This window comes from Gopherus evgoodei, chromosome 3 (genome assembly GCF_007399415.2).
Source record: "Gopherus evgoodei ecotype Sinaloan lineage chromosome 3, rGopEvg1_v1.p, whole genome shotgun sequence".
NCBI lineage: Eukaryota > Metazoa > Chordata > Testudines > Testudinidae > Gopherus > Gopherus evgoodei.
The window spans coordinates 151625550-151652473 of NC_044324.1; the positions used below are offsets into that span (position 1 = coordinate 151625550).

General features: G+C 39.9%; 1 protein-coding gene across 10 annotated transcripts in view; it reads right to left on the reverse strand.

Annotated features, from left to right (window-relative positions):
• Positions 1-26924, reverse strand: part of AKT3 (AKT serine/threonine kinase 3) — a 283027-nt gene that overhangs the window by 48536 nt on the left and 207567 nt on the right. For all 10 annotated transcript variants that reach the window (XM_030557011.1, XM_030557009.1, XM_030557016.1 and 7 more), the window contains 2 exons: positions 21392-21514; positions 20319-20447 (listed from right to left, as the gene is read on the reverse strand). In XM_030557011.1, the coding sequence (XP_030412871.1) occupies positions 20319-20447; positions 21392-21514 (252 nt within the window). The remainder of the gene's footprint in view (positions 1-20318; positions 20448-21391; positions 21515-26924) is intronic.

Here is a 26924-nt window from a genome sequence, read left to right on the forward strand (position 1 = left end):
AAAAAAAATCCCAATAAAAGACCACAATACTGCAACAGCAGGGTTTGCCTACTCAAGAAAAATCAAATCCTCAGAGCTAATATAGAGACAATGGATAACAAAGTAAGAGGGAGACACATTCGTATTGTTGGATTACAAAATCTTCATGGCAGCAGCTGGGGTGACTGTGCAAATGGTTACTGGAGGCTTCAGATCCACAGAACCTATGATTCCTCCTTCAGTTTGATATCATTAGCTATTCCCCAATTAGGAAAACTGAGCAATTTATAGTCCTATTTGGAGTCTTAATAACACACACTTCCATCTATGAGATGCCAGACAAGCTGGAGAAATAATGAATACAGATACTTCTGCAAGATTATTTTTCCTTTGTAATTCACCATTCTTGTTGAGAAGATGTACCACCTTCACCAGTGTCTTTAAAAAAAAAAAAAGGGGGATATTTTGGGCTTTTACTTATACCTTGTAGTTCTCAGAAAAACTAAGGACTGTTGGTGGAGGACACACTTACATTTTCATTATCACATGGACACTATTGAAAGCTGTACCTGGATGATAAAAGAGTTTGCCAGTATTGATGAACTAAATTAATTAGGCTGTTAGTCTCTAAGGTGCCACAGGATTCTTTGCTACTTAAATTAATTAAAAGAACATTACCTTCATAAAAGCTTATCTTAATTTTATAGGGAACTGTCATATTTAATTGTTTTGGATAAAAATGTGGTTTATATTGGAAAACTGATCCCTACTTTGAAGAACTAGGTTGTACAAGATAGTTATAGACAGAATGTGGAACTGAAATGTCTTCTACTTTTGTTTTTTATTTTTTGATGTTTTTAGCATATTCGTTACATCTTTAAGAGACAAGATGTCTGACACAGGGTGTGGACAATTAGGCTGCACGTCTGGTGAGATTAGCCAGACTGCATGAAGATTCAGAATTATTTACATTAGAACACTTGTATCTGGCCTAGGAAGAAAGCCGAGGGTAATTCTTCTTCTACTCCTGTAGGAGCTGTTGTGAGTGTTCAAATGTACAAATTTTTCTCATGTCAATGCTGCGTGACCTTTAGATCTTGCTGCTGCTGTTTGCAAATAAGTGATGTTACTGATCTGTGTATCCTGCCTTGCCTAAATTTCATCACATTGACCTTAACACCCCTTGGTTTAATCCTAAAATGACAAACATACTGGCGCTAAAATTATTAGCATTCATTTTATGACTCAGGTAGGTGCACGAGAAAGACCAATGTGGTCCACAATACTATAACAGAAAGGGGGAAAAGGATGAGTTGCTTGAAATTTCACAAGTACAAAATTTCAAGGAAAAATGGGATTTTTTCGATTTTCACATGCTTCAAAGTGAAAAATAACTATGCAGCTTAAAATTTTGCTGTAAAGTGACTGGCAAACAGTTTCCTGCAAATATAATTTTATATTCCTATTTATAACAGAAACATAAGAATCTCTTTACCTGCTGCTGAAATGAAGCTCAGTCTACAATAAACCAGCTCTTCAGCACCGCACTGCAACATCATTACATGTATTTGTCTTACCTGCCTAACTATTATTGTGTTCCTATATGTGATGTGACCAGATTATGCATGTTAGTACCTTGGGAGATCTAGGTAGTATGGAATGTATTTAAATTAGGAATAAATAAATTTAAAAAATCAATGTAAACTGAAGCAAAATTTAGGTAGGCAGAATACAATTAACTGTATTTCAATTTGTCCAAGACAACAAAGCCAACACCTCTATGCTTGTGAAAATTCCATGAGATCATTGATGACAAGTGGTCAGAACTTGAGTTTCTGGTGTCATCCAGAAACTGCCACCTAACAGCAAAGTGCTCCCAGCCACCATGATAGGGCAGTGGTTCAGTATGGATTCAGAATAATATGAAGGGTGTCATTCAACTGAATCACTAATGCCGTTTTCTATAGTTTTCTGAGTTTTCCTTGGAGGTCTCCTATTCAGGTACTCATTAGTCTAGATTTTGCTTAGTTTATGGGATCAAATATACCACATCCAGGGAAGTTTTGTAATAAATGATGTCGAAATGGAGATTACTAACCTGTAACTGGAGGTTCTTCAAGATGTGTGGTCCATTTCTGTTTCCCACGTTGGTACACATGAGCATCATGCACCTAAGACCAGAGATTATAGGTAAGCAGCATTTGTTCGTTTGCATACGCCCAGTTGTTCTCCTTTTGTTTTGAATCCAGGGCACAAGGGGCAGTGTGGACTAGTGCTTCTCTAGTTTCTTCCTCTACTGTGAATCCAGTTATCAGTTGCAGCAGAGGGGATGGAGAGTGGGTAGTAGAAAACAGATAGGGACTGCACCTCTCAAAGAACCACCAGTTACAAGTAAGTAACCTCAATTTTTAGTTTGAGTGATGGTCCCTATGTGTATTCCACACATGTGAGATTAGCAAGCAGTAGTTAACAGGAAGTGGGAGCGAGGACGCAGAAGTGATGGCTGACTGTTAATACTGCTATCCCCACCACTGTATCTGTAGTAGATTAGACCAAAGCATAACGTCTTGTGAAGGTGCATAAGCAGCTCCAGACAGCTGCCCTACATAACTCTAATACAGGTATATACATAACTCTAATACAGAGATGCATGCAGAAAGGTTGTTCGTGCTCTGGTGGAATGGGCTCTCACCACCTGAGGTGAACTAGTTGGTAACATAGGATAATATAGCCAGAGATTCATTTAGAAAGTCTCTGAAGAGACATAGTTTGACCTCAATCTCTCTGCTATGAGAAAAAAAAAGTCTAAGTGTCTTTCTAACTGCTTTTGTTCTTTGTAGATAAAAGGCCACTGCTCTTCAGACAGCTAGATAATGAAGCTTTCTCACCTCATCAGAGGCATGTGGTTTTGGAAAAAACTATCAGTAAGTGGATGGTGTGACTTCTGTGAAATTCTGAAATTACTACAGGGATGAATTTCAGGTGGCAGAAAAGGGAAACCTTTATGGAATGTAATATATAGTGGGTCTGCCATGACTGCTCCCGGCTTACTGATCCATCTGGCTGATGCGATGATGATTAGGAAGACAACTTTAATCGTGAAAGGAATATAGAACATGCAGCTAAAGGTTCAAAGAGAAGTTTGGTGAGACATGAAAGAATGGTGGAAAGGATCTAATAAGACCCTTCAGGAATCTAGTCATCCTGAGATGAGTGAAGCTGGTGTGTCATCGATGCAGGGGATGAAAAGCACTAAATGCTACTCAGTGAACCTGTAGGGAAATAACAGTGAGGGTCTTAAGAGCAAACAGATTTTCTAGAATGGCAGGAATCCCAGTGGATTCTGAAGGTATCTGGCGTTGCTGCGCCCAAGAGAATAAACATTTCCACTTAACTGAATATCACCTCCTGGCAGAATCCTTCTTGCTTTGGTTGAGGATGGATTGAATTGCCCTGAAGTATGAATTCTCTACATCTAATTGTGCAGTTCTGTGGTGAGAGCATCAGCCATGAGGCTAACCCAAAGTATCTTGGTGTTACACTGGACCAGAATGTAACCTTTCAACGACACCTCGAGAACAACGATGATAAGGTGAGTTCTTGTGTTGCGCTTACCAGGAAATTGGCCAGAACATCCTGGGGCTCCAGTCCCCAGACCTTACAAACCGCAACAATTGCCTTGGTATATTCTGCAGCTGAATACTATGCACCAGCATCATCTCACAGCAGTTACACTAACTTTCTTGATACTCAACTCAATACCGCCATGCGCATAGGGTCAGAGACACTCAGATTGACTCCAGTTGACTGGCTCCCAGTCCTATTGTACATCCAGCCTCCACAGATTAGAAGAGCTAACCAGACATCTCACTTTCTCAACCATGTCAATGCAAACATGAGGATCCCATTGCTCAATGACCTACAGAACTCACCACAGATAAGATTAAAATCCCGCAAATCTCTATGGAACTGCATCAAGACCCTTATACTGAACTTCGATGCTGAGGCTCAATGAAGAGCCACATGGAGCATTTAGACCACTCAAAACAAAACAGCTCGGTTGACCCTGTCGAGGAACCACCGAGTTTTGATTTATGTTGGAAAGACTGGTGCAGATTGAATCGTATCAGTACATCTCATAGGAGATGTGACAAACCCTCTTTAAATGGAAAATTAGCCAAACACCTGTATGCAACTGTGGTTACCAGGCACAAACGATGGAGCACATCATATCTGAGTGTTCCCTTCGTTCTTTTGCCGGAGGCTTGAAGGACATTCACCAGCTCACTGCTGTGGCAATGTGCTGGGTATCAAATCCAGATATAAATTTGTAATTGTTGCTACCTACCCAAGCCATATGAAAGAAGAAGTCTACACCATCAAAATATCACACCTTGAGTTGCAGTGGCTCTGGATTGAGATGCTTGATAGGGGTACTGTGTTGTGTTAGCAGGTCTGGAAATGGACAGATGTTGACAGGCATATGGTTTGAAAGTCTCACTTGTTCCTTGCTCCAGAACCATCTCAGCTAGCTGGACACAACAAGGATGACCCAAGCCCTGTTTTGATGGATTTTCAGAACCTGTGGTATTAATGAGATGAGAGGGAAGGCATACCTGAGATGATCCTTTCATGGTAGCATAAGGGCATCTCACTTTGAGCCCCTGCCTAGCACTGCTCTGGAGCCGTACAGGAGACATTTTTTGTTTGCCTCAGGGGTGAAAAGGTCCCAAGACAGCATTCCCCAGTGATTAAAAGCCTTATTCAGGACCAAATTGTGAATCTTCCACTTGCAGTCCATGAAAAAATGTCTGCTGCGGAGTTCTGCACTCCTGGTAATTATGCTGCAGAAAGGATTATATGATGTGTGAAACACCAATTCCAATGGTTGGCTGTCTCCACGCACAGAGGAAGGGATCTTGTTCCCCCTTGCTTGTTTCTATAGGAGACAAGTTATCATATTGCCTTACATTATTTGGCTATGCCGGGATTGGCTGCAGGCCTGACGCACTGCTCTTAGTTCCAGTAAATAGCAATATATCCTGGACTCCCACAGGGTCCAGTAGTCTTGTGCAGTATGATCATCCATATGAGTTCCCCTGCCTAAGAGGGAGGCCTTGGTAATGACAGTCACCGCAGGTGTAGGTGTGAGCAAAGAAGCCCCTAATCAAACTTTTTCTGGTTTTGTCCACCAGATGAGAAAGGCCAGAACCTTGAACGGAATTATTACTTTGACCCTGATGTTGACTTTTTCTGGTGAGCAGACAGACTGAATCCAGGTTTGCAAGCAATGGAGAAGGATCCTGGCAAATGGTGTCACATGTGTGCATGAGGTCATGCTGTCAAGGAAGGAAAGGCAAGTTCTGACTGAAGTCTCAGGGTGACCTGTTTTATGAGATTGCCCATGGCATGGGATCTCTTGATAGGAAGACAGGATCTTGCTGTAGTTAAGTGCAGGGTCATTCCTGTGAAATTTATGGACCTCAAGGGAATCAAAATTGACTTTTTGTGGTTGACACAAATTCCCAGGGAAGGTAGTAGATGGAGCAGGAATCAGGCTGCAAACTGGACTGCTTTGTACATTCTGCCCATCACAAGCCAGTCATTGACCTGTGGGAAGACAGTAAATCCATTCCTTCTCATTCAACAGCCATCACCGAAAAGACTTTTGTAAAGACACAGGGTTTCCATAGCTAGCCCAAATGGAAGGACTGAATTGGCAATGGTCTTGACCAAGGAGGAGCCTGAAGAACCTTCTGTTCGCCAAGTGAATATCTATGTGAAAGTATGCATTTTTCACACCAAGAACATAAAGCATGTGCCCTCTTCCAGAGAGGGAATTATTGACATCATTACATTACTGACATTTAACCCCATGCAGAATTTTAATTGTCAGATTAATATATTTAGTCAGCATAGGTCAAAAATCAGTCTCCATCCCCAACTCTTTTTGAAGACTAAGATGTGTGGGGAGTAGAATCCTTTCCCCTGATGTTCAGGTGGAATTATTTCTATGGTTCCCCAGTAGAGAAGTAAGTCGTCTTCTTGTTGAAGAATTTTCTCATGAGATTGGTCCTTGAAAAGGAACTGGGAAGAGTTTTTTGAGCACGGGTTGACAGAAACTCAATCAGATAGCTGCAGTGAATAATTTCCAAACACCCATCCGTCTGTTGTTATAGCCTTCAAGTTGTGGGGAAACTGGGTACAGTGGCCTCAAAAAAAAATTGAAGGGCTGATATTATGGCACTAATAAAGTGACGTGGGTCTTGACAATCCCATCAAAAGAAATTATTTGGTTGTGGGGGAGAGTGAGGTGTGGCAGTGGATGGTGCAGGAACCGTGTATTGGTGCCTTTAAACCTTCAGTTGTGTGGTGGGAGTGGTGGTGGTAAAGGGGTTGAGGAGGTGGTCTTGCTTTACACCCCTGCTTGGGATGTTTCCTCTTTGGGGCAAGGGCATAGATACCCAGAGAACAAAGTGTTGTCCTCAAGTGAGTGGAGAGATTCATCCAGCTGTTCACTCAACAGATTAACTGTATCAAAGAGCAGATCTTGAATGGTACTCTGCACCTCTCTAGGGAAACCAGGAATCTCTCCTCATGACAATGGCTGTAGCCATTCCTCTGAAAGCGGAGTGTGTGGCATATACTGTAGCCTAAAGAGAGGGTTTAGCTATTAATTTGCCTTCATCAATTAAGGACTGGAAGTTAGCTCTATCTTCCTGAGAGACCTGGTCCTTAAAATTCAACAACTTTGCAAAATTAGTGAAGTTGTATTTAGCTAGAAGGGCCTGAAGTGCTAAATTGGAGAGCGATGGAGAAGAAAACCTTTCCTCCTGTAAGGTCGAGCTGTTTGGCACCCTTGTCTGAGGGTATAGTTTTAGGTGTTGCAGCCTGAATCTTTAGATGGCTACTTATGCCACTAAAGAGAGGGACAGTCAGTGAGAGAAAAGAAACTCTGCCCCCTTAGATGGAATGAAATAGAATTTCTCAGCCCTAATCAGGGTGGGAACACAAAAAACAGGAGTGTCCCTCACTGTTCTAGCTGGATCCATCATGGCCTCGTTGATCTGGAGGGCATTCAACTAGGACCCGAGGTTTGCAAGATGTTCAGCAATCTGTGTTATGGCTCCTGAACTTCTTCAAGCTGTATCTGGAGCGCAGACACCAATCTTTGCAGGAGCTCCTGATATTTCCTGTAGTCATCAGGCACAGATGGTAAAGATGGGGTTACCACCTCATCTGGTGAAGATGATGAAATTGCTCCTAGAATCATTGAATACAGTTCAACTTTATCTTCAGCTTACTCTGATGGGGTTGGTTGGTGCTGGCCTCGTGTACTGATCCCAGGTACACAGAGTAGGAATCCCAAGGCCCCAATAACGCCAATATGAAGGATCAACTAGCTGAGGACAACCTCACGTCACTGAGTACCACCCGTGTCTTGGAAAATCATATCTGGTCAGTACATGGAAACCCAATCTCTGAGGGCTTCTGTCCCGCCCGTTTCTGTATAATGGGATAGCAGCTCTTCTGGAACCTCTGACTCATTAAATGAAAAAGCTGGATCCCAAAGTACCAGTGAAACTGACAGTAGCGATGGTTTGGTACTCAGGCTCATGGGTGGGAGAGAAGAGTGCCTCCATGTCCTTGAAATAACTTCCTCCTAAGAAGTAACTGTATCTCCAAATAAAGACAGACCTGAAAGGAGGCAGGAGAGGGGATATGGTAGAACAAAAATGTCTTTCAGGGAGACAGCAGTCTCAGACTGCCCAGGGGTACAGTATGAGTCAGTTGGTGGAGCCATCACATCCAGTGCTTTCTGGTCACAGAGGACGCTGGATCCCTCTGGGGCCATATCAATACTGGCACAGAGTCTCATCTGAATGTCAAAGGGAGTGGCAGTGAATGTTTGTATTTCGGTTTACATATCAGAACCAGACCTGGAACTGATGGATATGTGCTCCTTCACTCCACTTTCTCCTGCTGAAAAAGTTAATGAGGACCTAAATCTTTAGGATCCCTGCCCGTGGACTCTCCAGACTTCAAAGGAGTTGGGGAGGGATCTCTTTTCTTCAAGGCAGCTTTGAGAGAAGGTGGTCTGTCTCTATGCTTGTAAGAGTACCCCTTATTCCCATGAGAAGCCTTCTCCTGAGGCCTGGAAGTCTTAGCTTCAACTCATGAGGTAGTGCTCAGAGTGGTGCTCCCTACTGATTGAGGCTGATGTACAGGGAGGTCTCCCCAGCCCAGATCTCATTGAGGTCTCACGGCCTCTTCCATCAGATGTTTTCTAAGTCTTAGCTCTCAACCCTCACAGGTTTTGGGAGGGAAGGAGCGGCAAATGCTGCACTTACGTGAGATGTGAGCCTCACCTAGAGAATAAAATCAGCAATAGTGTTCAGTGCTCATGAAAATGAGCAAGGCAGGAAATGGAATTCTTGAACCCCAGAACTCTGGGAATAATCGTAGCCTTTCAGGGAGGATTTCCCCAGGGCATGGGTGGGGACGCTTAACTAACCAATACTTAAGACTAAAAGAGTAAAAATAAAATACTAAAACTATTTACAATGTATTTACAGACTGAAGCAGTTGAAAGAGGAAACTGTGGACACAGAAGATTCTGACCCAGGCCATGCGGCAGTAAGAAGGAACAGGAGAGGCAACAGGACACATTGCCCGCCTTTGCCCTCAGAACAACTGCACATGCATGGACCAACGGACACTGCTTACTAAAAATCTCTGGGTTTAGGCGCATGGGGCACATGCACACCCACATGTGGAATACATAGGGACCATCACTCAAAGAAGAATCTTTTAATTTTAAAAACAATGAATATCAAAGTCTGTATTTTAAATGTTAAGTTATGGACCTACCAAACAAATGTAAGGACATGAAACATACTGGAGTAGATCCTCAGCTGGTGTAAATTGTCATTGCTGTTGATTCCATTTTATTCACTTATGCTATACAGGAGTTAATGCTGATTTGTGACAACTTTAGCTTTGAGTTTCAAAGGTTTTGGTGGTTTGACAAACAATTTACAGTTTACATATTTTACACATATGCCCACACAAACATATATACACATATGCATATTTAGTATTACAATATAGTGGATACAATCTTTCCAGTTATACCTGAAATAAAATATTTTTTCATTCTAACACACCACCAATATCTCTAGCCAGTACGTTAAAGAAAGGCACTATAAGAAAATGCCTGACGTGCGAAAATGAAAGATTAAATTAAACATGGATCTCTGTAAAAGGAATAAAAATAAAATTTGCACTTTTTAAAGTATTTGGCCAATTAAAAAATAATATATTATTCTTGGATAAGATAAAAATGTTGCATATACTTTTCTAAATACAAACTGAATACTGATAAATTCATTTGTTTTCTTACAATCAAGTATTTTTTGCAATTCTATTTTGTTAGTTCTAACATGGCGATCAAATAAATTTTTATTTTTACACTATTATAGAAGTGCATTTCTCTAGGTTTCCAAAACCACCTTATTCAACCTTCCCCATCTGTCACCATCTGCTTCTTTTTAGCGTGTACTTTTTGTGTGATCGCATAAGCATGTGAAAAATAACTAACATTCAGATGATTGTCTGCTGGTACATTTGAGGACTGGGCATAATAAAAGTGAACTGCCAAAATGTACTTAACACTTTTAATTTTGCTGGGTCTTGAGAGTGAGCTACATTTGATTTCCAAACTGTTTTACAGTTGGAAAGTTGATCAGGTATTGCTAACTCAACAGCAAAAGCCGAGACTCTAAATAGCACCCATTAAAAAATTTATATTCCGTGAAGCCAGGCCAAATACAGATCTATGGTCTCAAGAGTTTACACATTTGACCTGACTGAATTTAACCGTGCACTGATGTTAGAAGGATGTGGTGGGGATCTGGAAAGAGCCTATTTTGAACCCAGGGTAGACACAATATAGGTCCTCCTTATATTCTCAGGGAGCAAGAAAACACAGGAGTCTAATACTGACAGAGGTGCAGGAAATCTCATGGGGAGCTAGGAGGGGCAGAAGAGTGGAGGCAGAGCTCTGCCTCTTTCTTACCAGCCAATGGAGATGAGTAATATGGAAGAAGTATTTGGAAACACAACATAACTTCTTAAGAGTGTAGCAGATGCCTCCACCAAGCACAAAGCATTTGGAAGCTGCCAGGAGTGCACCATGTTGGGATGGAGAAGATATGGGTTCCCAGAACTCTGTCTGTACTCATCAACTAGGGCATATCCAGATAATGAAGATAAGCATACATTCCTGCTTGTAAATTCACTTGATATAATATTAATAGAAAATGAACACAAAAGAGATACAAACATAGACAAAGCAAGTTACACTTTTTGCAAGCAAAAAATTTTCTTCAGTATTCACACAGCTCTACCACTAACAGTCTTTGTTGCCATTTCTAGACCTTTAATATATCTGATATACATTGTATATAACTGTTTATATCTGCATATGTTTTTGTTGACTTTTTCACCTTGACGGGGTTTCAGGTATGCTTTTCATGCTCTGCCTCACTCACTACAGACCTCTCAGGTTGTCAAGTGAAAGCATTGTGAGCTCACAGGTACACTCATGCCAACATCCACCATTCTGAGATGCTGCATTCCTTCACTCTTATTTTGGAAATCAACAGAAGTGGAGAGCATCTCACAGAAGAACTAAGCACCCTGCAGGAACAGACTTATCACTGCTTCCCAATAACAACAAGTGGGAGTCTAAATGCACTGCCAGAGATATTGCCTGTTGCCCTCTACAACAGCATGAGCATGCTCACAGCCAGTGCTGCAGAGCCAAACTGGCCTCAAATTCAGTAAATATTTCAGGTACAATCATTTTACAGATTTTGAAAATCCAATAAAATAATTTTACAGTTAACAATTCCAGGTCTAGAGTATTTCTTACAGCAAAGCAACCAGACTTGGACACACACTGCAAAGAAGGGCATATTATTATTCACTATGATATTATTTATTTTTCTATCCTCATAAACGCAACCAAATATCCTATTTGCTTTATTTTTAAAATATTTGTTATGTTGAGGAAAAATAATGTTTGTGTGTCACTCATCTTCTGTTTTCAAACAGCAATTCCTGTCAGTATGCCAAAAAGATTTTTTTGTATACAGTCTACCATGGTATCCCTCCAGCTCTTACTTTTACCACACTGCAATCGAAAGTATAAACCCAAGGTTCTTTGCACATTATTTTTCCCAACAGTTAGCACCATTACTATTCTGAAGGCTCCTTGTTAACTAATACATGTAAACCTTAAATTCAAAAACTATTTTCCCAAAATTTGTCCCCTCTTCCTCAAATTCATTTATCTTCCAATAGTTCCAGGGCTAAACATTATTTACTACATTACTTATACAGTGCCAAAAATTTGCATAGCATTTTACAAAACAAATCAAGATTGCAAGATCATTGAGGCAATGACTCAATGTAAGTTAAGTTAAAAAGAACAGGAGTTGATCACGAAAACAAAAGAATGTTGGGGTGTACATATGGGTGTGCAGACAATGAGACCAGGCATTCACTTGGGTGAATACAACCGATGTCTTCTGGGTTACAAGGGATTTTATTATGAAATATATATAAACCTACGGTTGATTTAAAAAACTTGTAACAAAGTGACTTTTGAGAAAAAGTCTTAAAAGGAGGATAGGATTAAGGAATGACAGCGTGTTATGAAATAAGTTCTGGGTGTCGAAGGAAATATGAAAAGAGATACAAAGAGGACAGTCAGACAAGGATCTTGGACTGAACAAAAAGGGCACCAGGGAGCAAAAGAAAACATGACCAGATGTAAGAAAAATTTAAGTTTTAGATGTGCTCAAAAGTGAAAATTAGGAGCCTGAATTTTAGAAGGGAAAGCAAAAGAGACAATGAGAGGATTCTGAACTGGGTTGAACTTGCATAGTGATGAGTGAAGCAGATGATTTTCACAGCAGAGTTCTGAATAGATGATTGATGTCTATCACAGTGGTCAGTGGAAAGAAGGTTGCTGTAGTTGAAGCATGAGATAATGAAGGCTTCTATAAGGGTTTTGTGCTGTGAACAGTGAGGAATAGGTGGATTTAAAAATACTGTTGTGATGAAACCAACAAAATTTAACGATCATTGCACGAGGAGAGGAGGGGGTTAAAATGACACCAAAACTCCTAATCTGGGGGAGAAGGTGGATACTGGGGTCGTCAACACTTTCCGTGAAATTCAATGAGGGTGCAGAAGCAAATCTGGTTTGCGAGGAAGTCTGCACATGCAGCAAAGCAATCACAAGTTGGGGGTGGGTAGGATAATCAGACTGACAGACAAGGGGGCAAAGGTGCTGGGAAGAAAGGATAGAATTTTAGATGGAAATCGTGAATTGAATGGAAGAGAGCAAAGAAAGAGAAGGAATGAGAGGCAGGGAGACAAGTAAGAAATGTCAGTGGATTAGAGGTAACAGAAGGAATATGAGCCAGAGATGGGGCAAGTGAGCAGTACAGAGAAGGAGATAAGATAAGAGAGAATTCAGCAGAAGGCAGATCAGTGAAAGAGCAGTTCTTGTCAATGATATGGTCAAGGGAATGGCTTGTGTCTTGAGCAGAGAAATTGATCAAAGGCAGAAAGTCAGATGAGGGGGGTAATTAAGAGGAAACATGGGTCATGAGTACCATTAACATGAAGTTCTAAGTTCCCATGGTGCAGGGGCTGGATGACTTTTCACTTATACAATGTTTAAAAGGCACACTGAAATCTAGTCAAATGTCATATGAGTTAAAAGCAGTTTCAGATATTATACCTGCATCTGAATTTTCCTGTCATTCTACACATTTTTTTCCAATCACATTTACTGATTTTCTAAAAGGCTTTTTTATTTATTTATTTTATTTATTTATTTGTGAGAGGCTTACATAAACACAGGAAACTAACTAACTACATATGAGAAAGAGTGCAATCTCAGTAGGATTCCATTTGCATGGGTTTCCATGACTATACAAATGACAACTCCTCTGAACTGATTCCCCAACTTTGCCTTAAATTATCACTGTGGTTTACAGATAACTTGCAATAGATGAAATAAGAGGAAAGATTACTAGAGTACCACTGGCAGATGTTCAGATTCAAGTCCAACAGTTTGCAAAATTAAGAATTTTTTTAAAAAATGTATAACATGGCTGTACAGAAAAGGAAGAAAACTTTCATTCTGTCCGTCATACTGCATTTGCACACTGAATAACTGTTCTGGATGATCAATACCCTGATCAATCCAGGTTGTCTCCATTTGAAAACAGAGAAGGGATTTTCTTTCTGTGAGGAATTTGCTGATCGTTTTGTTGATAAAATTACTCTGATTTGGACAGAGATGTCTGCATCCCTGGGTAGGAACAAACAAAACATTTTCTGTCACTGAATTTTGACCATTGACACTCAAAGTTCTGGAAGTGTTGAAAACACTTTGAGTCACTAATTGTGCACAGGGCCATGTCCCTCTTGGCTGGTAAAGGCTAACAGAGAGATAATATGCCTGTTGGTGGTAAAAAAAAAATCTGTCAGATTCTTTGGCTGAACGTTTGGTGTCCTCAAAGAGACAATGGTAAGGCCTCTATTCAACAAATAACGACACAAAACTTTGCCAGTTACACAATCTCCCTCCTCCTTTTTGAGTAGTCAAACAGTATGCTATCTGCAGTCTTCAGATTTCATTGATCTCAGTCAGTCTTGTTTTAAAACAGGTTATGAGATAGACACCAGTGAGGGCTTCGATCACATATCTCTTACCATCCATGGATGAAGACAGTGTACCTCATGCTGATTTTATTAAGATGACTGGTACCTTCAATACTGCTCGGCATGAGGTGGTACTGAGCTTTCTGTGGTTCCTACCAGGAGTGGACAGAACTGTTCTTAAGTGGTTTGCTAATTTTTATATACAAGGACTCTCACTGTGATTTAGGGCAACCATTCATCCAATTCTAGGATGCTTTCATGCAGAGTTCTACTGTCTAACTTCTTGTAAAGATAAACTTGAAAACCCAACCTGTGATGATGCGCAATTATGGAGAGACTTCATGAGCACCAATGAAGTTGCAACATGAATCACAGAATATCAGGGTTGGAAGGGACCTCAGGAGGTCATCTAGTCCAACCCCATGCTCAAAGCAGGGTCAATCCCCAGACAGATTTTTGTTCCAGATCCTTAAGTGGCCCCCTCAAGGACTGAACTCACAACCTGAGTTTAGCAGACCAATGCTCAAACCACTGAGGTATTCCTCCCCCCATGGTATCAATTGCGGCCTTTTCTCTAAAAAGATTAAGGTCCACAAAAGTAAAGTCAGGTACTTCCATCCTGCATCTTCTGGGTGAAGCCAGAATTTAGTAGCCAGGAATATACCCCTTTAATTGTAATTGCAGATGCAACGGATTGTCATATCAAGACTGCAGACTTAGCCTCAAAAGAATGCTTTGTTAAGTCCAGACCTTTCTGAACCAAAGCCTTGAATATTTATTAGTCAGTCAACGGCAGCGTATCAATCACGGACAGCATCTTATCCCATAGATTTAATGCTATTTAGCCACCACAGCTTAATAATTAGTTATGCAAATAGCCAAAACAACTAAAAAGTACAATTTCCTGCCCAAATGGTCCAGCCTCCTGGACATCCTATCAGAGAATGAAAAATGAAAGCTCTTGTCAGCTCTTTGGTCTTTAACAAGTGAAACCATCAAGGAGCCTACCTGCTTTTCACAGTTGCAGGGTCTATGTTATGCAGTATGCTATCTCACAGAAGTAAATTCTTGAAGTATGTGTTTTACACCTTACTGCCTTTTGTAAACAACTGAAGATCTGCGGAAAACTGATAACATTCTTGTGACCCAAAGACCTCTTGATACCAACTGGCAGAGGGCACAGGTTTACATAAGAATACAGGGTGTCCTGGGTTCACCACAAACGTCATGCAAGGTCTCTAAAGGAAGCCTGTGGCACACTGCATCATAATCACTGTGAATGGTATATAAACACAATATGTGGGATGTTATATACACATGATGAAAATAATATTCTCTATGCCTTGTAGTTAAAAAGACAGGTCACTCAAGGCACGCTGCGTGCCTTGAGACAAAATTCTACAGACAGGAGATGAGACTCACTTATCTATATTGTGTGTCTTCCAATAGAAGTCTATCAGCATACTGAATCAAATGCTAATGAAGAGCTTGCTTGCTGAGACTTTGCAAGAACATTAAAAGGAAGAGGTAAACAGAGATAGGGAGGACAGCCCTGTTTTCAGGTGAAGATCAAAGTTCTGGTCTGCTATATCTGGGAGCGCAGAGAGATGTTCTGGTATCTTTCAGTCTCCTGGCAAAAATGTCAGTTAGGGCCTGGCACACAGCTTTAGCCCTGGTATTGCCTAGAGCTACTGCTTCCGGCCATCAGGTAGCAAAGTCCACGAAAGTCAGTACGTACTGCTTTCCTCTGGGTGTCTTTTTTGGGAAAGGACCCAGAATATCCACAGCTACGTGCTGAAATGGGACCTCAATTATGAGGAGTGGCTGGAGAGGGGCCTTGACCTGGTCTTGGGGCTTTCCCACCCTTTGGCATACCTTACAAGACCGGACATACTTGGCAATGTCCTTGCCCATCCCCTCTTAGTGGAAGGACTTCCTCAACCGGTCCTTGGTTTTGTTCACCCCAGCATGGCCACTGGGATGATCATGGGCTAAGCTCAAGAGCTTTTCCCGGTACTTAGTTGGAACCACCAACTGTGTTTGCAGATGTCAGTCTTCCTGGTGTCCAGCAGAAAGAGTCTCCTTGTATAAAAAGTCCTTGTTTTACAACAAACCGGGATCGATTAGAAGAGCTGAGAGGCAGTGGGGTTTTTCGTGCCGCCGCTCAAGCTTTCTGAAGGCTGTTATCTGCTTTCTGCTCAGTCTGGAACTGTTCCCTTGAGGCTGGGGACACCAGTTCTTCCTTAGACTGGGGACTTGGGCTTGGTCCCTCTGGAAGCGATGTAGGTGATGGGGTTGTTCCGTTGCTGGTAAGCCGCTTTCCGCTGGTGCACCAGGGGTTATTTCAGGCTCTGGCTGAGCCTCTTGGGTATGGTTGTCTGCTGCTTCTGCCAGTTCAGGCTCGCTGGCGCCCTCTGGCGTTGGGGTTGAAGATGGATTTGCAAGCACTGTCGTCAGTGCTGACAACGGTTCTAGTGCTGGCTGCTTTCCCAGTTCCTGGTCAGGGACTGGAAGCACTGTGTCTGTTTCCGTTGTTGGCATGGGATCCGGGTCCACTACCTCTGTCTGGGTTTCTGGTAACACAAACAGGGCCCCTGTGGACGGCTCAGGAACAGGAATGGGTCTGGAAGCTGGCCGGGTTTGGCTATGTGTAACCATTCCCATTCTTTTGGCCCGCTTCACCTGGTTGGCCAAGTCTTCCCCCAGTAGCATGGGGATGGAATAATTGCCATAGACTGCAAAAGTCCACATTCCTGACCAGCCTTTGTACTGGACAGGCAGTTCAGTTGTAGGCAAGTCTACAGCTTGTGACATGAAGGGGTAAATTCTCACTTAGGCCTTTGGGTTGATGAATTTGGGGTCGATGAAGGATTGGTGGATAGCTGACACTTGTGCCCCCGTGTCTCTCCACGCAGTAACCTTCTTTCCGCCCACTCTCAAAATTTCCCTTCGCTCTAAGGGTATTTGAGAGGCATCTGGGCCTGGGGACCTGTGGTGTGATGGTGGTGTAATGAACTGCACTCGGTTGGCGTTCTTTGGGCAGTTGGCCTTGATATGTCCCAGTTCATTACACTTAAAGCATCTTCCAGCTGACTGGTCACTGGGTCGAGGTAGGTTACTGGAGACTGGGGAGGTGGAAGAATAGGGTGTCTGTGGCTTTCCTTGGGTTGTAGGAGGGGTCTTGGGTTGCCCACGGTTGTAGGGTTTATTGTCGGTGTGCCCCCTAGGGTATTCATTCCCCTTGACAGTAGCTTTCTTGCTTTCTGCCACTTCCATCCATCTGGCTCCAATTTCCCCCGCCTTGGTGAGATTTTTGGGTTTTCCATCTTGTATGTACCGTGTTATGTCCTCAGGAACACCATCCAAGAACTGCTCCATTTGTATGAGGAGGTGCAGTTCGTCCATGGATTTAACATTGGTTCTTGATATCAATGCCTCATAATTCTTTCCAACGTAGTAGGCGTGTCTGGGAAATGACACATCTGGTTTCCACTTTTGGGTTCTGAAACGCCGACGGGCATGATCCGGGGTTATCCCTATTATGTATCTGGCCTTGGTTTGAAAAAGTTTATAGTCGTTCATTTTCTCCTTAGGCATTTCAGCTGCCACCTCTGCGAAAGGTCCACTGAGCTGTGGCCTCAACTCTACCATGTACTGGTCTTCAGAGATGCTGTACCCAAGACAGACTCTTTCAAAATTTTTCAAGAAGGCCTCGGTGTCATCACCTGCCTTGTAGGTGGGAAATTTCCTGTGCTGTTGAACAAGTATTGGCGAAGGATTGTTAGGATTGGCTGTGTTTTGTTGCTTAGCCTTTTCTAATTCCAGGGCCTGCCGGTGGGTTTCCCTCAGGAGTTCCAACTCTCTCCTGTGGGTAGCCTCTTTCTCTTTCTCTCAGCTCCATCTCTTGTAGTTTTTTTTCCATATCTTGCCTGTGCTCTCCGTCTTTGAGTTGTTGCTCGGCCTCCATTTTTGCCTTAGAAGTCATGGTTCCTGTTTTCTTGTGTTGGGGTGCCCTCCCGTGTTTATTGTCTGAACTGCTGGCTCTGTTGTCTCCTGGGGTTTGCCTAGCAACAGTGCCTTTTTTTTTTTCTAGCTAATCTTTTAAATGTAAAGTAAACCAGAAAAACCACTTTATTTGCATGTGTGTTCTGCTGGGTACTTAACTCTCAATCAGAGTGCTATAGTATAACAAAAGACTCTTAACAGTTCCTTGCTTAATAGGCAAGCTACTGCCAGGAGAGAACAGAAAAAAAAATTTTTTCTCTGGTTCCTTTTAAAACCAAAACCTCTCTGCTTAAAAGCCCCTAGCAGAGAAAAGAAAAATATAATATTCCTACTGGCTTCTGGATTCTATCTTTCCCACAACGCTGCACACCATGTCATAACATTTCTTCCCAGATTTGGACCTTAGCGTCCAAAATATGGGGGTTAGCATGAAAACCTCCAAGCTTAGTTACCAGCTTGGACCTGGTAATTGCTGCCACCAGCCAGGAATTATACAGTGCCTAGCTCACTGTGGTCTCCCCAAAGCCTTCCCAGGGGACCCCAAGACCCAGATTCCTTGAGTCTCACCACAAAGGGAAATAACCCACTTCCCTTCTCGCTCTTCTCCTCCAGGTGTTCCCTCCCTGGGTTCCTGAAGAGATGTACAAATTCAAGCTCCGTGAATCTAAACAAAGGGATTCCACCCTCCCTGCTTCAAGTCCTTGAAACACAAGTACCAAGAGATCTAACCTCTCCCCCCCTCACCCAGAGGGTATGCAATGTCAGGCTTAGTAAATCTAACACAAAGAGACTTTCCCCCTCCCTTCGTTTCTTAGCCTTAACCAGTGAAAAACACTCAAACAGGTCTTAAAAAGAAAGCTTTATATAAAAAAAAAAGAAAAAGGACATAAAATGGTCTCTGTATTAAGGTGACAATATACAGGGTCAATTGCTTAAAGAAAAATAAATAAACAAACAGCCTTATCCAAAAAGAATACAATTTAACACATTCCAGCAACTACACACATGTAAATACAAAAAAACAATATAAACCTATTGTCTTACTAGCCCTGTACTTACAACTTGGAAACAGAAGATTAGAAAGCCTGGAGATAGAAAAATCACTTTCAGAGCCAAGAGGGCACAGACCCAAGACAAAGAACAACAAACTCCCACCCAAAACTTCCCTCCACCCAGATTTGAAAAAGTCTTGTTTCCTAATTGGTCCTCTGGTCAGGTGTTTCAGGTTACTGTTTGTTAACCCTTTTATAGGTAAAAAAGACATTAACCGTTAGCTATCTGTTTATGACAAAGAGGTAAACAGAAGATAGAGAGGACAGCCCTGTTTTCAGGTGAAGCTCAAAGTTCTGGTCTGCTATATCTGGGAGCGCAGAGAGATGTTCTGGTATCTTTCAGTCTGTAAAGACAGGCTGCCAGCAGGCTAGCTCTTATAAAAGGGAGATCTCAGCCATCTTGGTTGAAAATGCTGGGGAAAGGACTTGGGGTAAGTGATCTTGTATAAGACCAGGAAGTCCTTGGGAGTTACGTTTAAGCTTTAGAAAGAGTATTATAATTTTGTTTTGTATGTAACTATTTGTTTCCAATATTCTCTCTTACTACCCTTTGAATCTCTGGTCTTTCATAATATATTTATAGTGAAAACAAGAATAAGTGTATCTAAGTACTGGGCATTAAGTGGAGTGGTGATCCTGAGTTAAAGCTAATAAGCTGGTATGTACTATTCCTTTGGGAGTAGCAAATCTGAAAGTTCTGCAGGTGTTCACTGGAACAGGGGCTGGGCTCTCAAGAGGGATGCTCAGAGGACTTGGGGGTTTGTGTATCATTAATTAACCAGTACAAAGTGAGCAGGGCCTGCAGAAACCTGGAAGCTAGGGCTTGTGCTGCCGGAGGCTAGTGGAGTCAAGCTGATCCACAGCAAGCACAGACAAGACTTCCTCACACTAAGGGCACATGGTTGCGAGGAGCCTCACAACCCTGGAAAGAATCATAGCTCTGTTTTTAGCCATGCCAGAATATGGAAAGAAAGAACTTTTCTTTTTTTTGGTTCTTTCCTCAGAAACATAAAAAAGGTCTGTATTTCTTAATCCTACTATACATTTTTCAGTTTAGGTCAATCCTTCTGGTGAAGATTAAGCAGTGAAAGCAGCTAGGTGTCAAAGAAACAGAAGCCTGGTTTCCCTGCAAATGTACCTAGGAATGAAAAATTAGCAATATTCTATATTCCTAAAATGGGGACTACTGTAGAAACTAGTAATGTTTCTCAAAACAGAAGAAAATTTTAGGTATGACCATTATACATGTAATAAAGAAAGGATGCTGTTTTCAAATCTTGTATTGTAGATTATACTGGAGTTTTATTATATTTCAGATGATTTAGGTACATTTATAAACACCCAAATTTCACAAATTTGACAATATGATTATTGGTAGATAAGGTTTCCCAACAGAAATAGTACAATAATAGTAACAATAATCCAACCTATTGTCCATTCTTCACAACAGTTTTGATTACCCAAATAATATACACTGCAATGAAATGAAAGATAAAACATTTTATATTGTACAGAAAAAAGTATTCTAAATCATACCTCAGGAGCTAGGTATTCTGGTGTACCACAGAATGTTTTCATAGTAGCTGCATCTGTGATTCCTTCTTTGCAAAGTCCAAAATCTGTAATTTTTATGTGGCCATCTTTATCCAACATTAGATTTTCTAACTGCATATTAAAAAGAACATACACAATTAGTCCGTAAGTATTTCTTAACAGGTTAATATACTACGTCATCAAAAAAAAATTAAAGTTATATCTGCAAGGTAACAAATTGCACTGTAGTTTACTACTGTGTCATCAAGGAAGTGACTGTAGGCCCCACCAATAAACACCGTAAGTTTGCTCAATATACTTCTTTCCCACAGAACGAAAGCAAAAAACACTTTCTAAAAACTTCCAAGACTCACAAAATTTCCAGAGGACCTATTGCAATCATCAGAGAATTGTTTGTTTGGCAAAATTTTATGGTTCTTCTCTATCTGTTCGTTACCTGCAGTTCAGGCTCATGGAAATGACCTTCAATTGCTACATTTTATTTACATTCTATTTTCAAATATTTAAGGAACCAGAATGAAAACTGGTACAATTTTTACTAGGAATTACCCTGGAGTAATGACTAACACTAGTTAAGAAAAGCTTCTTCTGTGTAAATAGAATTTGTTTGGACATTAAAAATAATTCAACAGATATATACAGTGAACAAGCAAAACATTGTTCTAAACTACTTTTCTGAATAGGAAACCTTAAATTTTCTCAGTAGAAAATGTGTTCTGAAATTGCTCATTCAACACTGGTGAACTACATGAATTCAAGTCAAATAATGAATCTCTAGCATTTTTCCAAGAGATAGTAATCAGGACCCTATGTATTCTGTGATTCCACAACTAAAGAAGAATGGTGCATTAGAATTTTAGCTTTCTTTTTTAATGTGTTTCTAGTCCTTGTGGTCTAATGTGTAGCATTTTAACTAAACACAACCTTCTCCCCCACACACACACACACACAAACTCTGCTTTTCTCAAAATGGTGTAACTTTATAATTACTTTGAGTTTGTCCCAATAGTCTTTGCAGAAACAAAAATTTGATTACTTGTGTTGGGTTTTTTTACCTTGAGATCACGGTACACAATCTTCCCAGAATGCAGATAGTCCAAAGCAGAGACAATTTCTGCACCATAGAAGCGTGTGCGGTCCTCAGAGAACACACGCTCTCTCGACAAATGGAAAAACAGCTGCAGGGTAAACAGCAGGGACAGCATTGTAATAATTACTGATTTAGTGGGGGAAATTAACACAAACATAAAACACCTCTCATCACCATATTGTGATGATAGATGGTGTACTCTCAGTGGACACTCAGCACTCTTAGACAGCAGCTGGCTTATCTTTTCCAGGTTTCCAAGGGGGGAACGTGAGCTGTTAAATCAGCGTTTTAATCAATATACCAATCTTGTTTAAGGCATTCTGCTTGCTACCCATTTAACCTTCCGTTACCAGAAGAAAAAAGTATGCAACAGCATCATCCTGTACTTTTCCCTCCACCTCCTCCTCCCAAATTTTATTTTTAGCTGTTGAGACATATCATTTAGACATCTGAACACGGATATTACTGTAAGATTTCTTCTTTCTATTAACTGCCTGACTTACTTCTGAACTGAGAAAGTGTCTAGTCCTTAGCTGCATACTCACCAAACAAGTGAAGTATTACATTATGCAACCATAACATATTACCGTCTTTTACAAAAATGCCAGATAGTTATCTTATGGTTTGTAAAAGCAAACTATAAATTGTGGTACAATTTTGGTACATAAACTATACATTTACTCGATTTTATATTCTTCTTCTGTCCCCCTTTCAGCACTTCATAATTAAAATTTTACTCTGTAGACATTTCTTAAACTGAAAATATTTAGTGAAAAAAATTAGTCATTAAATGATACACATTATAAAATGCAAAGAAAATGTCTAGCATGAATCTGAAGTTCTGTAGCTGTATAAGTCTCTTATGAATACAAAATAACAAAATAACACCTCCAAAAAAAAACTTATAGGAGAGTTAAACTGCAGACTATGACTACTCATTCCATTCACCCCTTTTCTACTTTAGAGATGTTGGCAGATTCTTTAAACACAACGAATCTTCAAAATCCATTAGTTTCCATCTACAGGCTAGTTTTCTATTCTATATAAGACAGCTCATGTGACTTGATATACACAGGCACCCTATTTTCTCCCCATAAATTATGGATAACAGTCCTAAAAATATGGAAAACTTCACTGTTTGGAAACCATGTACTGGGCAAGAAAATCTACAGTAAAACTACACACAGTGTTTTCATGCAGTGCTAAAAGAGAAGAAAATTCCAAAACATAGGTCAAACACAAAAGAAACACATAATAATAGTTTTAACTTATATATTACCAAAAAGCAGCTAAAAAAAGTTTTAAAAATTAAACATTAATACAGTGCTGGATATGAAAATTAAATTAATTTTAATGTTTTTAAATGTTTTTGCAGTTATTTCAAGCTTGTAGACACTTCAAAATATAAATTATACATTAAGCATCAATACAAACATTTTGATCAACAACTGCCCTGCAATTATACTTTAACATCTTTTTTTTAATACTTTTCAACCTGAAAAAATGCACTGTATTAAGCCATTATAGTAGTCTATATTTGTTGGTCCAGGTGCCTCATGAAAAATTTAGAAAATAGAATTAGGTAAAATTTTGAGTCACAAGCATTATCTCATTTTCCGTGTAACCTCCACCATCCTGTAAAAAAATATATATATTTGCATGAACACACTGAAAATTTGTTTCTTAAGTATCTTATATGCTCCTGCTGCTTATTTCCTGCCTCACATACCAATCTCCTTCTATGACATCACAATTACTGGCAGTGGGGAAAACGATATTAGAAACTGATAATCCTGGCACATCAGATACGGAATAAACAAAGAATTTATGAGCTAAGGAACTGACTCTGTTTTCATACAATGTCCCTAATATTATAAAACAAGGGAGGAAAAATAAAAAATCATGTATACTGTATTAGAATAGTTTCTAAACAGAATTATTTATCAAAGGTTTCCATGCAGTGTTCACCAAATGCACGTTAAAACTGAAATTTTCTAAATTGGTGTTAAAATGTAAAAGTGAGAAACACTTAAGTATTATGTCCTAGTCATGATCTTCTTGTTTCACAGAAATGGAAACCAAGAATCATTTATCTTAATTTTTTTTTAAATATTCAAAGTAATATAAAATAACGTGATTTTATTTATTTTGCTTTATAAATCTACTAACCAGACACTGTGCAAATTTAACAAATATATACTCCATAAAAACTATGTAGCCCTCTCCTCTGGCATCTGGAAGAATGGTGAAAGAGAAGAAGATGTCTAAATGCCCCTATATGAATGGCTGTGTACAAGAGAGAGTTATAAATTTTCCATCTTCAGACTGTCCCAGTAGCTTACCAGTAAAACTCCTCAGAACATTCTGGAACCTCAGGGGTCCAGCAATTACAGAGCAGACAACAGGTATACTATGATTCTCAATGCACTGAAAACAGAAAAAGGTACTGATTTGAGCCAGCAGGAGTTGATAATCGATCTTGACAAAGTTTTTTATTATTTAGGATTTGGTTTGATTTTTTTAAATCCCTTTATCATAATTCTCATTCAAAATATCAAATTCATAGCCAATTAATAGGGCTAGAAACTACTTGCAATAGGCCCAGGGTTGCCACAGAAGACATGAGATCCCAAGTGAAGCTAATTCCAGTATCAGGTCTGACAAGAGCTCTCAGTATACTCAAGTAGCAGTTCTAACAACTAGCAGCCTAGTCTGCACCAAAAGGTCCCATATTCACTTTATCCAAGGATGCACAAGGTAGACACACCTAAGTCTTTAAGAATCTTCTTGACCTGAGATTAGATAGAAAAAGACCAGTCATACCTTCTCTCTGGTACTTTCTAGACTCACAAAGGATCAAATATCCAACCAGACACAGTCGAGCCAATAAACGATCACTCAGACAGGCTTCAGAAATACATGCAAGGTCTGGCATCCTCCTTCATGATTAATTCGGGTCTTATTAGCTATCAATTACACTTTAAGCAATAGATGCTTGTAGATAAAACCACTGTTTGCCATTGACCCACACCCCTAAAAGAAGGCCTCAGAAAAAGTTAAGTTGTCAGCAGGTCACGTAACAAGTGTCTACCACCTGGTCTGCCAGTAGAAAAAGAATTTTCCCCCTACATAGTGTCATTATTTATTTGTACAACTGTAGAGCTTAGGAGCACCCCACTATGACAGGTGCTGAACAAAGAACAAAAACACAGTCCCTGCCCCAAAGCGTTTACAGTCTACGTATAAAACAACAAACAATAGATGGATACAAACAGATGGGTGAGTAAAAAGGAACAAGACTATATTGTTTACCAAGGTAGGCAGTGGTCTCAGCACACCATCAGCCTAACTGTTGTCAAATTTGCCTCTCTTACCCCCTCGCTAGTCAATTCAGGGATTTAAGATTTTCATATAAATAACGTTAAAATTCAGGCTTGCATCTCCTTTTTCCATCCAAAAGCACAGTTAATTGTATACTAATTTATAATATTAATAAGATACAAGAGAATCAATCAATCTTTTGGAAAGAGGTACTTAAACTAGACACTTATTCAGAAACTGACTGGCAGATTTTCTTGAAAATCCTTTAAAATGAGTCTTTGTTATAACCTAATTGAAATATATCAATTCACCTGACCAAAAAAATAGGGCAGGCCTTCTCGCTGAATAGTTGTCATCACATTCTTCCTTCTTCCATAACACTAGATGGGTAGATAATTTAAAATGAATAATTTGCCCAACATCTTCCTCTTTGTAATTGTCTGAGGTAACAGTGATTTTTAGCAGATTAATTTATTAATCTCTGAATGACTTCTACAGATAGTTCTTGGTTTGTGCCTTGTTCCTAAGCACTCGGTTATAAATATTCAAAATATGGATGATTTTGATCATTTACATAATATTGGAAACAAATGTATGTTTCTGTATCCTGAAGGGATGAACTTAGTTAAGAACTGGATTTCTGGTGCAAATATGTTAATTTTTTGCAAATATTCTGAAAAATACATTTAAAATTGGAAAGGTAGGTAACATTCCTATAGTAAACTCATTTACTAGAATGACAAAAATGTAAAGCCTATAGATAGATAGATAGATAGATAGATATACACACACACACACACACAGTGTGAGCACAGTCAATTTTTTATTAAAAATGTGAGCAAATATTCAAAGAAAAAATATGCTGCGTCCATCCAGCTCTTGATGGCACTTTAAGTTTGGTAAATGAAGACCATGATGTTCTTAAATATTGTCAAAAATACACCTATGTTATCTCAGATGACTTACTACAATAGAATATTATCTTCATTCATTCCTTCACCATAATATATTGTTAAAAGTTTAAGAAGTATTTTAGATACAGCTAAAAATTTTCACAGTCTATTTAATACAAGTCTTAATTTCGATCACTCATAAAATTAAAATACAACAGAACAAGTATTCTGAAGATGGCTAATCAAGCAATGGGAAACAATAACCGGTGTGATAGTGTTGATTATTATACCCTCAAGTGCACAGGGAGGCAGAAAGCGAGGCATTTGGAGGGAGCATTAATAAGTATTTCTGCACTCTCTGAACTGTATCAGTGGAATTATAAAATTTAAATTAATTGGGCCTGATATTCAGGCACACTCCAGCAGTGAAAAGCAACAGATAACTAGATGGACCTACCTAACGGCAATCTCCAGATGGCAAAAAGCCAGCATAGAGGTTCACCCTGGCCCTAGTATAAGGGAAGGTCCCAGAAGAAGGGGAGTGGTACAAGAATGTTCCTATTTTGGGCTGCAAGAATGGTCCCCAAGGTATAACATGGGTCATCTTTGAGGCTGTTCTAAATTATGCCTGGAAGTGGACCAGCCATCATAAAGTCACCTTTGTTCTCTATCCTGCTAGGAGTGCTCAGTATCTCTGTACCTTGCCAAGGATCTAGCCAATTTACTTTTAATTTTTAAATTAAAACATTCTTAAACCATGTACCTCGCAGATCATAATTGATTTTAAAAATCATGTGATCAACGAACCCACTAAATATAAATGCACAGTTCAGAACTTCGTTTCAAGTAGGTGGCCTCACCACAGTACTACATGAAAACAGAAATAAGCCACACTTGAAATAAATAAAAATCCTTCATTATAATTGCAAGATATTTTACATCTACTTTTCTTTCTGTTCCCCCTTTCCAAATTTCCCTAGGCTACACGCAATATGTTTAAGTTTATGTAACCCATACAATTTATTTTACTTGTCTGCATCATCTTTCAGTTACCACACCTGCACCTCAGCCTAGCGTCCCTACATCTTACAGCATGGCATCTAAACAGGTTTGTTGATAGAGCAGACTTGCTCTATCAACGTTACAGAAATTCAAATAAGCACCAGAAAAAAAATGAACAAGGTAAACCTACCTGAAAAAATGGACAAGGTTTTCCCACTGGTGTCATCAAAAAATCAGTGGTACCCCAACATTCCTTGATTCCTCAAGTACTCAACTACTTAC